Source organism: Saccostrea cucullata, unplaced genomic scaffold, assembly GCF_032062105.1.
Source record: "Saccostrea cucullata isolate Sc308-1 unplaced genomic scaffold, CSIRO_AGI_Scuc_v1 ctg146, whole genome shotgun sequence".
In the NCBI taxonomy this organism is placed as follows: domain Eukaryota; kingdom Metazoa; phylum Mollusca; class Bivalvia; order Ostreida; family Ostreidae; genus Saccostrea; species Saccostrea cuccullata.
Window position 1 is genome coordinate 764,336 of NW_026919274.1, and position 10,754 is coordinate 775,089.

The 10,754-nt window shown below is 34.9% G+C and overlaps 1 protein-coding gene across 1 annotated transcript; it reads left to right on the plus strand.

Moving 5' to 3' along the window:
• Nucleotides 1-771: 771 nt before the first annotated feature.
• Nucleotides 772-7,109, plus strand: LOC134283718 (uncharacterized). The gene is made up of 9 exons (XM_062766196.1): nt 772-892; nt 1,003-1,099; nt 1,244-1,915; nt 2,046-2,777; nt 2,921-3,258; nt 3,990-4,149; nt 4,407-4,478; nt 4,735-5,593; nt 5,683-7,109. The coding sequence occupies exons 1-9, from the start codon at nt 779-781 to the stop codon at nt 6,875-6,877; spliced, it is 4,239 nt and encodes a 1,412-aa protein (XP_062622180.1). The 5' UTR covers nt 772-778; the 3' UTR covers nt 6,878-7,109.
• The last annotated feature ends 3,645 nt before the right edge of the window (nt 7,110-10,754 follow it).

The following is a 10,754-nucleotide window of genomic DNA, read 5'->3' on the forward strand; positions in this document are numbered from 1 at the left end:
TTTAAGAAAAATAAAGTGTTATGCTAGAAGAAGGAAAGTGTTTTAACTAACTTGGGATTATCACATTCACGTAGTACCTCTAGGTGCATACTATTAAATCAATTCTCATTTTAAGTTAAAAGATCAGGAAATAAAACAACAAAGCACAACACACATAAATAAACTGTTCACTGTGATAGTTCACATCCCCTTAAAGATCAATAAAACTGTTCAAATTAGTTTCCAGTTTGATGGAAAAGTTTTTAAAATGACTGGACCATATGTAATCATTTACGGTGGGGTTTTTTCCCCAAATACTTGATGAAATACTATTTTATTACATTTCAATTATTCAATGATTAAGACATATTTGTCTTGATTACCAATTGAGTTTTAAGAGTTATGTCCCTTTGTATTATTTTTAGAATTAACACTTGATGAAAATTCCCAAAATCGTGTCATTTAAATCCATTGAAATCGAAAATAAAATTATTTTAATTCGAATGATAACACTGCATTTGATATTCAAGGTAAATAAAAAAAAAAATATAAAATCTTGAGCATTAGATGGAATACATATTTTCTAGTAAAACAAACCATGTTGTAGTCTTTAAAAAAGTTAAACTGAAAGTACAAATTAATGAAAATTTCTGATAGCGTAAATAGATTGCTATTCTAATCAAACAGGAAACGAACTTTAGGTTAGAGTAAGGCGGATGTCCCTTCTAACGTTTTTAATTTGTTATTCAACGTTTGAGAATGCCTTGAAAGAATAGATTGTGATATTTGCCAAGCATCCATGCAGCATTGTTCTTTTAAGAATAACTTCTCAACGAAGATGGATGAATGCGATTTGTGTAGATCGGCATTGAATTGCTCTGGAAAGAGATCACGCTGTTCTTACTGTAAAAAGGTACTTTTTTATAAATCTAATTTCATTTGTATTAATTTCTGAACACTGCCGGTATCCTCGGTCTTATGTGATTTCAGAGTCCTTTCTTTTAACTTGTATTTCTCCAACAGGTGCTATGTGAAAGCTGCAGTGAATTGAAATCGAAACTACTTTTCATGACAAATTCATATGGAGACACTTGCTTATGCATTCTTCTACAGGAGCTGGGTATCATTTTTAATTAACATTCAATGATTCTAAACACTAAAAGTAAATATTTTCTCTACAAATATGACGTGAGATTAATTGCTGATACATATTTAAGTCTTAATTGTTATTTGAAAGTGATTTTTTATGACTTTGCATACACAGTGGGACCAGAGGTATCTGACACCCAAAAGAGTAAACTCAGTACTGCCGAAAAATCACCCCGTTCAGAAAACTCGAAAAGCATGAAAGATCTGGCGGACATTGAAAGAAAGAAATCGTCTGGGAATGAGTCTTGCCAAAATCTACCATCTCAAGAAAGTATCCTACATTTCAACAAAAGTGGATCTCATCATGAAATTAGTAACCTTGATACAATTGTTAGAAAAGGGTCTGAAAAAAAGGTTGACAATGAATCAAGTAAACAAAAAGAGCCTTTAAGGGAAGAAAGAAAAGAAAATTTAATTGAAGAGAGTGGAAGCAAATCAAGAAATATCGAAGCAGATAACAAAGACGAAATTGATTCTCCCGAACTTTTAAAAGAGACAACAAAACCCTCACAAGAGAACATCCCAGATAAAAAGTCAAATCAAATACTTATAGCATATCAAAGTGGACCTGAGAGTCTTGGAGAATTCACAAACAATTTTAGTGTCAAAAGTTCTACATCCTACGGGGTTCAGACAGATAAAGTGATGACTGGGAGTGATGAAGTCTTGGAGAAAAGAAAAGATGTAGATGACAAAAACCAATCTGAAAATGTTTTGGAAACCAGGACCCGTTATCAGTCGTTGTATCCTGTCATTGAGGCAACGGACCAAGGAACTGGGCAAAAGTGTAAGTTGGTATTATAAAAATGCATATAGATTCTTATATATTGTGCACATAGTATATTCTTTGTTTAAAAGATTAATTAATATTTCTAACACATTTATTTTATATGGAATATGATGTGTATTATTTAAAGGCAGCTCAGATCTCAAACATCACAGTGAAAACGAGAAGAAAGAGAAGGAAGAATCAAGTGACAACACAGCCATGATTAAACACCAAGAAAGTAGAAACGCGCAGAACATATTCTCACCAGACAAAGAACGTGTTCCTTCAAAATCCTTAAATGATAAACTAGAATCTAATGTTGATACAGATGCTTGGAGAAATGATGAATCCAGAAAGGCTCAAACACATTCTACACCACACTGGAATAAAATGCCCCCATCTTATCCAAACTGGGGATATGATCAGCCAATAGGAATGTTTTCCGATGGATTCCAACCCTTTGGGAATTGGAACAATAATTTAACACAAAATGCTTGGGACCTCCAAGATGCCAAGGGAAAAGATTCATCCAGTGATAGTCAGTCAAAGAACAATTTAATACCAAGGAATACAGAAGACTCAGATATGTTAACATCCTTGTCACCACCACAAGGAATAAATTTACCAGATCAAAATCATTTACTAGATGCTCATCTTCAGCCAAGTTGGCCATCATCATCTTTGATCACAGGAAGAGAGCTCAGAAGTCCAGTGACACCTCAAACGTGGAAAAATGAACAAGAAAGGCTTCGTGTGGAGACATCAGAAACCAACACTTTCGGTCAGACATCGAAGATAGACGTTTTGCCTGCCAAGAGAGAAATTCCATCGACATCATCAACAAAACATAAGAAGAAATTGTCAAAACATACTTGTGCAGGTAAGATGGGCATTACTAGGGCTATGAATGAAAAAGAGTCAGGATAGGTTGATTAATGACGTTTATTTGCAAAGTATCTGCATGAACGTACAGATTTTTTTTTTCCATTTAAATCCAGTCCATTAAACCTTCCATATTTGTAGGATGTGGCAGAAGAGACTGCGAGGGTCAGTTCATGAAGCTGATGAAAGCAATGACAGTCGCTGCTAAGAATAACAATTTCGTCGTTCATAATGTAGTTCCAGACGGAAACTGTATGTTTGCTGCCATTGTGGACCAACTAGAAATTAATGGCGACTGTTCTTTTAGCTCTAAATCACTCCGACAGGCCTGTGTGGAGCACCTGAAAAATCACCCCGAGTCTGATGATGGTACTCACTATGAAATGTTCATGGATGGAGAGTCCTGGTCGAATTATTTGGATCGTATGACCCAAGAGGGACAATGGGGAGATCATCTCATGTTACAGGCTATATCACAAGTACTCAACTCTCTCTCTTTCGCTCTTTCTCTCTCTCTCTCTCTCTCTCTAATAAAGTTTACGATCTGATTTGGAAAAGTTATATCATTAGATATTTTCTTTGCAAAATGCAAAGTCGTTATCAATATAATGTCATGTGTAATATTTATAGATTATACAAAAACGTTTCATTAAACTGAAAAAAATTGTTTCTCAGCACGGAAGATGAGAGAAAAATTATCCTTGTATTTCCCGTTTCATATACATGTATATTAATAGCAGATTAATGGTCATTTATAGAGTAGGAAGACAATGCATATTTGTAAAACAGTATTCAAGACTGAACGCAAAGATTTTCTACATCAAATATCTAAAGTTTTTACATTTTCCTTGCGTTAATTGCAAAACTAACTTGTAAGACATTGCTTTAAGTAGAAAATAGTTTTAAAAGCAGGATCTTTTTTATGCGTTGTTACTTAAACACGCCACCTAAGAGTTTTCGTATTAAAAAAGAAATATAATTTCATAAGGGAACGTACATGAATACTGGTAAAAATATCGACTAAGTGGCTGAAAATTGTAAACGGTTTCGACCTTTTCGGCTGGTTTTAAAATCTTCGCCGTCCACAATGTTAAGACTATAAGCCATCTTTTCTAGAAAAGGGTTGTTTCATGATGTAACTCAAATTGTATTTAAGATTTTAAATATCCATATTACTATGTTTGAAAAGTGTTTTATCTTTCTTAATAAGGTAACACAGAGGAACATAGAAGTTCTACATGCAGGAGAAAAAGAGGAGATAACTAAGATCACGACTGCTCTAGCAAAGGAAGACCAGAGGTGTTTACGATTGGGGCACGTGGGAGAGTTCCACTACGTCAGTCTACGAGAGGTACCAGAGGGAGATGTCAGTGGGTACCTTAATTCAAAATTTCATTAATATGTATGAACGATATCTTTATGTAAAATAGGGATATATTTTATACAGCGTGCTTGGTCTTTTAGAGCCATTAGTCTCTGTCTCAGCATTTTTATCGTTCCTTAATAATCCTTATTCGTACGTTTGCAATTTAGTTTGCTGATTTTATATGACATCTTTAAAATTAGAAACAAATATGTAAAAAATATAAATGTAATTTTTTTTTTTCATAAATGATTATTTTCGTAGGTCAATTTTCAAGTGAAGAGGAAGAGGAGTCGCTATATAGCTTGCCTCTGAACAGTTTATCGATATTTGAAGGTAAATACAATTAAATATGAATTCACAATGTAACATTTATTTTTATAAATCCGATTTTATTGATTCCTTTACTCTTGAAATAATTGTTTCCATGTCACAATATACGATTTTTTAAAATATGGTTTTGGAGTACAAATACATCTTTAAACATCACTGCTTGAGGAATCAAAATCCTTTCATTTTGAGCTTTTTTCTCACGAAAATTAAATTTCATATATAATTAGTTTCTGTCTTCAAATTAATGCTTTTTTTTCAGATACAAGAAAACGGGACATGTTTGTCGAGGATTATATTGATCCGTTTTGTGATATACCATCCCTTCATTTATCTTTTCTGCTGAAAAACATGTTCCCCATTAATATGGTTCTGAATGAATCTGACAATTTCAAGCATACAGCCATGTCAATGGAATACAAAAATAACAGCCACGGGATGCCCGACGACTTAGAAGGAACTGGACATACAGTAGAAAATGAAGCAAAATTTCCATCGTGGAAGGCCATTGGAGAAATAATTAACGGGCTGCATATTGACAATATTTTTAGGAAGTGGAAACCCAAAGGTACTGGACAGTCAAAAAATGACTTGTTATATGTTCCAATGTTATACGTTTATAGTCACATAACTACACATAGAACAGCAGAACATTTACATGACAATGTCAGAGGATCCTGTCCAGTGATTGTAAAAACTGATGAAACGCACCCAGGATATGCATACCTTATGACGTACTATCCGAGGAGCTGGAGTAAAGAAGATTGCAGTGAAGGTCCCGTTTACGTGCCCAACCACCATTCCGTTTTCATTCCCCCTGCCAATCCAAAATCTGAAGAAGCAAAGGACAAAGTGTCTTCCACTTATCCAACGTTTTCGTTGTATTCCAAATTAGTACCGTCACTTCACTCCGAGTGGCCAAAGGAAGCTCAAGAGTGGATTACAAGAAAAAGACCATCAAATTGGCCACCTGCTAATATCATCAGCACTATACAGGGAGAGGGGTGCCATCTTGTCAGTAAGGCACATCCTAATAGTTCAAACTCTGACATTGAGTTTAAGTTTTGCTTTGGTGTTGCAGAAAGGACACTCTGTAATGAGGCACTTAGTAGAGATCAAAGGTAATTATAGAATTTTTTTGGCTACAGTGCAAAATCGCCAGTATAAAGTCACATATGATCTGAATCCGAAACCTTTTTTTCTGTTGTAGATATTGTCTGACGGTGTTCCTGGAACTCTGCATCTTTGGACTAGAAGGGTGCACTGCAATTACCAAAAACCACTTAAAGAGAGTATTTTTCTATGCTTGTGAAGAACTGCCTGTCGATTGTTGGGCGTCTAACATGGGTTCTTGTTTGTTTTATCTTCTTGAGTCTCTTATTTCTCAAATTGAGCAGAAGAATATTCCATGTTATTTTATTCGTCAGAACAATACAATTGATCACTTAAGTGAAGAACAAATAAATGAAGCTCGAGAAAAAATCGGTTTGCTACGGGGGAGTCCACTGCAGTATTTGTTGAACTTATCTAAAGACAGCGACTATGGACTGGAAGTCCAGCAAATGATAATGGAGGACATGGCACAATTCAAACTTACTCACAATGTCAGAGAAAGCGTTTTGAATTGTTTTATTCCATATGCAATTAAATTGGCACGGTCATATATACTACGGAGACGCTTCAAGACAGCGATGGACACATTACAGACCGCTTACGAGGATAGATTAACTGTAGCAACTTGTGACGATCAGGTGCCTTTTCAGTCGATCTTCAGTGAAGCTGTCCAAGGAATTCCATTTGATAGCCAATGGTGGTTCCTTCTGTACTCAGATGAAAAACTAGGAATGACCATGTCATCAGATCTGAGTTTAAATCAACAACCAGTTACTCTTGGAGAGCTAGTGGGCCCCTCCATTGCTAAAGACTATGCTAATCATCTCATACCACAGCACATGGCTTACGAAAGATGCCAGTTGTACACAAACTTTGCATGGTTTCTGCTCTCAAAATACAGAACGCAACAAGCAGTTGAGTATCTCTCACTATGCATCACAACATACAAAGACAAACTTGACTTAGAGAGTAATCCTAGTTGCCCACCAGAGAGTCTGGAACAATACCACGACTTCAATGAAAGAACAATGTACAAGGTTTTGGTTTACCTTTATCAAGCTCTTTATAGACAAAAGCAAGAGCATACTTTTGTTCACTACTTTGACGTTGTAAGCAAAGTGTGTGAGAGGTTAGACTGTCGTGAGGCATACAGCAAAGCATATTACATGGCACAACAGCTGGACGAGCGATGGGCAAACATCTGGGCTGAGAAGTGCCGCGTCTGCCAGAGGTCCGATCCCAGCATAGACTATGATCTTTTTGTTGATACAATCCAAAATCCAGATTTTTAGGTGCAAACTGTCTGGTCTGAACATTGAAATCTTGCAATGTCTTGAATAATGCAATGACTACATATGACACCGTATCTTCAGTTTCCAAACTGGAAGAACACGTTTTTATAGAGTACAATGAATTTTTTCATTGGTGCAAATACAAAGATTTACATTCCTCTGCTGATTTTGTTTTAACTTCACAACTGATCACAGAGCGGGGTTTTACATCCCAAACAATAAACAGTCTTAGGTCACAGTACAATGCACTTTGTTTTCATAGAAAATCTTTGTCATGTTATTGACTTGATGTCTCTTCCTTTTCAAATTCTAGATTTAACCTAAAAGTAGTTTTTGAAACTTTTAGTCTTTCCAAAACTCTCAGTAAAAAAATTTCATTTTTTATGTAATATAACCTGAATGTCTTTCGACTAGGAGGTCAAAACAAAATGATTGCTGACTATTTTCATGTCTGCCAAGACAACTGACATGCTTACAAAAGATCATTGATACTGGGCAGTATGTCATACAGAGGAAACACTAGATATACGGAAAGGGACGGGAATGGGGGCCTTTAAGAAAGAGTCAATAATATTGTTTCAAACTCTATTTCAGAACCACTGTCTTAAAGATTTTATTTGGAAAATATGTACGAGCTAAGATACCCATTTTAAGATAAAATCGACTTGAAGGCTCCGAGGAATTACTATAGTAAACTTGAATAAATAAGATCATTTTATAGCTTTGAAAGCCCATGGCCAAGTATTACTAGTAAATTGTTTGAAATTGTATGTACGAGGGGTGATCAAAAAGTTCGGAAACTAATTGAATAACTTCCATACAAGAAACAATATTTGGTTTTAATGTTGATTATATTTTAAATTAATCATCCCCGATTTTAATGCACATCAACCACCGTTCTGCGCATGCGCGAATCACGTGATATTGGCGGTCACGTGACCCCCTCCGTAGCGTTCTGTCACAAAAGTTGAAAGATTTTTCCGAGTTTTATATTTCTTTCTATGTGAGTTAATTTTTATGACAAGAAGAGTTCATTTGTCAGAAATGGTCATATCTCGGCAACAGAATGGGTGGATAATAATATCCTTTCCAAAAATAAGCATGGCGACCATTAAAACACAAATCTTCTGTCTCAGGAGAGACCTTTATTCAAGGTGGATAGAGAATGGGTGCATCCTTTTTATCATATCTAATATGTTTAAAATCTAAAGTAAACGATATCTTAGGTATATAATACTTATATCATTGTTCAAATATTCAACTATTTTTCATAGTGCTAATTGGAGGTCTTTGATAGCAAATTGCTTAATTAAAAATACATATCTTTTCAAACTTGCTTTCACTGGGCAAGATGACAAGTATCATATTTAACCATCAGCCTTCCTTCACTAAAACGATTAATCCAATCATTAATTGAATTTATAGGAACTCATTTATCTCAATAAACTGTGTACAAATTATTATATGATACTGTAGAGGGATTTCTAAGATATACAATAAATTGTACAGTCGTTTGTTGAACGAGTTCGACTAAGACAACCATTTTTCGTCACAAGTGACCTAAATAGTGACGTCATTTTCACATTGTGACGTCACAAACGAGGAGAAAACCTTTATTCAGGATATGCTATTTAAAGAACTTGTGCATGGCTATGTGTGTACCGAATTTCATTCCAATCTGAATTGTGGTTTTGTAGATATAGAGATAGTTTGCGAACTTTTTGATCACCCCTCGTATGATACCTGTTTCCAGTACTTCAAGTGTTTGGACTTTTTATTGACTAAGCACAAAAAAATCAGAGCATTTAATTATTCCACGTCACCAGGTACTCTAACGACTTTCTGGTCGCCTAAATGCACATGTATGATTGGAGTCACCTGAAGAACAGAGAGACACTTTAGGGGTTGTTGCAACCACTATTGAAATACGACCACTTTTGAAATAATTATTTCAACAATGGTTGATTGTGCATTTCAATAACGAACATTGGTTGCAACCACTATTGAAAAACGACCTCTATTGAAATAATTATTTAAACAGTGATTGAAAGTGTATTTCAATAACGAACATTGGTTGCAACCGCTATTGAAATAATGTTCACTTTAAAATAAAGATTCAAAGATGCAAAGATTTCAAAAGTGATTAAAATATAGATTTCAAAACTGATTGAAATCTTGATTTCAATAGTGCATTAAACAATGATTCCACAAGATATTAAAATAATTATTTTTATCGTTGCTGACAATGATTTCAATACCAACTAATGTTTTTATTTAAGTTTTCCTTTTTTGCAGAAATTTCCATTAATGCACAGACACTTTTTATTAAACTAACCTACCTATAATTCAAACATGTATGCAAATGTTATGAGCAAGCCCCTGTTGAATCTGGCCGAATCGGCGAAAACCAACAGACAATCAATTAATAATAGCCAATTTTGAAATAATTTTGTTAAATATCCGGCGTCTGTCCACATCTATCAGGTCTTGTATCTCGGCCTTGTAAACAGCATGAAAAGTGTTGGCATTTGGTATTTTGGTCATGTATTGCTTGGTACTATGGCTTTTGTAAAAGAGACAGTCATGGTTACAGAACTCGTGACATTTCAACTTGAACTTAAACATACTTTTCAAAATATTTTGAATTACCGAAATGCAGCGTATTTTGTTAATTTTAGAGGCAAGTCTGTGCTATTTAGCATCTGCACTAATTGGCATAATACAGTGTACATGACAAAATACGAGCTTTACATTTCCCTTGGCCTCCCTTGGCCTGCACCTACTTTTAAAAATACTACAAACGATTAATCAATTTCAGGTTGATTGATTGATTGTTTGTTGTTTTACATCTCATTCGAGAATTTTTCACCCGTGTAGATACGTCACCCTATACTGGTGAAGGGCTTCAAAATTTGACCTTTGCTCGGCACTCAGGGCTATGGAGCAGTGAGGGATCTTTATCGTACCAACGCCTGCCATGACATGGGACCTCGATTTTTCAGATCTAATCCGAAGGATCCGCAACTTTCACTTCAAGTGCCGAATGCATGGCGAAGGAACAGTTGCTTCCCTTTTTTATCAACATAGGTCAGTCGCGGCCGAGATTCTAACTCATAATAGTTTATAACGTTAGTTTATATAAATAAAATACTATTTTCTTTTATTTCGAATACATGTACTTTCTTTTTTCATTAATTTTAGCTTTCAAGGTTGGGGAACTGGTGAGCAAAAGACACAAGTTACTCAAAACACTTTAGTTTTTTTTTTATTAGTTTCACATAAATTTACTAAACTTTGAAGTATATGAAATGGGCTTTTCCGTAGCCAACTATTCTTAAATTGGATTTTTTATATATATATATATTCACCATCTAAAGATGAAATTAACATCAGAACAAAAAGGAAATCGATATTTTGATACTTTAAAGGACCAGACCCAAGACATTTACTAAGTAGTTCTGAATGCAATGCAATGAGTGCTTGTGGAATTGGGGAAAATTGTTAAAAGGGGGTAAACCAGGTCTGTATTGGAGGTTGAAGATGTGGCATTGAATAATATAACTAATGCCAAACCTCCAAGTGCGTATGCCGAAAAAATCATTCATAAAAACGTGAGAACCTTTAGTTTATTTGAATACAGGACAAGGGATTGCCCTTACAACCCAAGGCTCCTTTAGGATATCAGAATTTTTCATTTGATTTAAAATGATATCGCTTTATACCCCAATAGGTAATGTTTGCCATTCAAATTATGTACGAGATAACAATTGCTACAAAGTTAAGACAAAACGTGGTACATACATTTACTCTTTACAAGAAGTACCGGGTATCAGTCTTACTGTACATAAATAGATGTACAGATATTCAGTCTTACTGT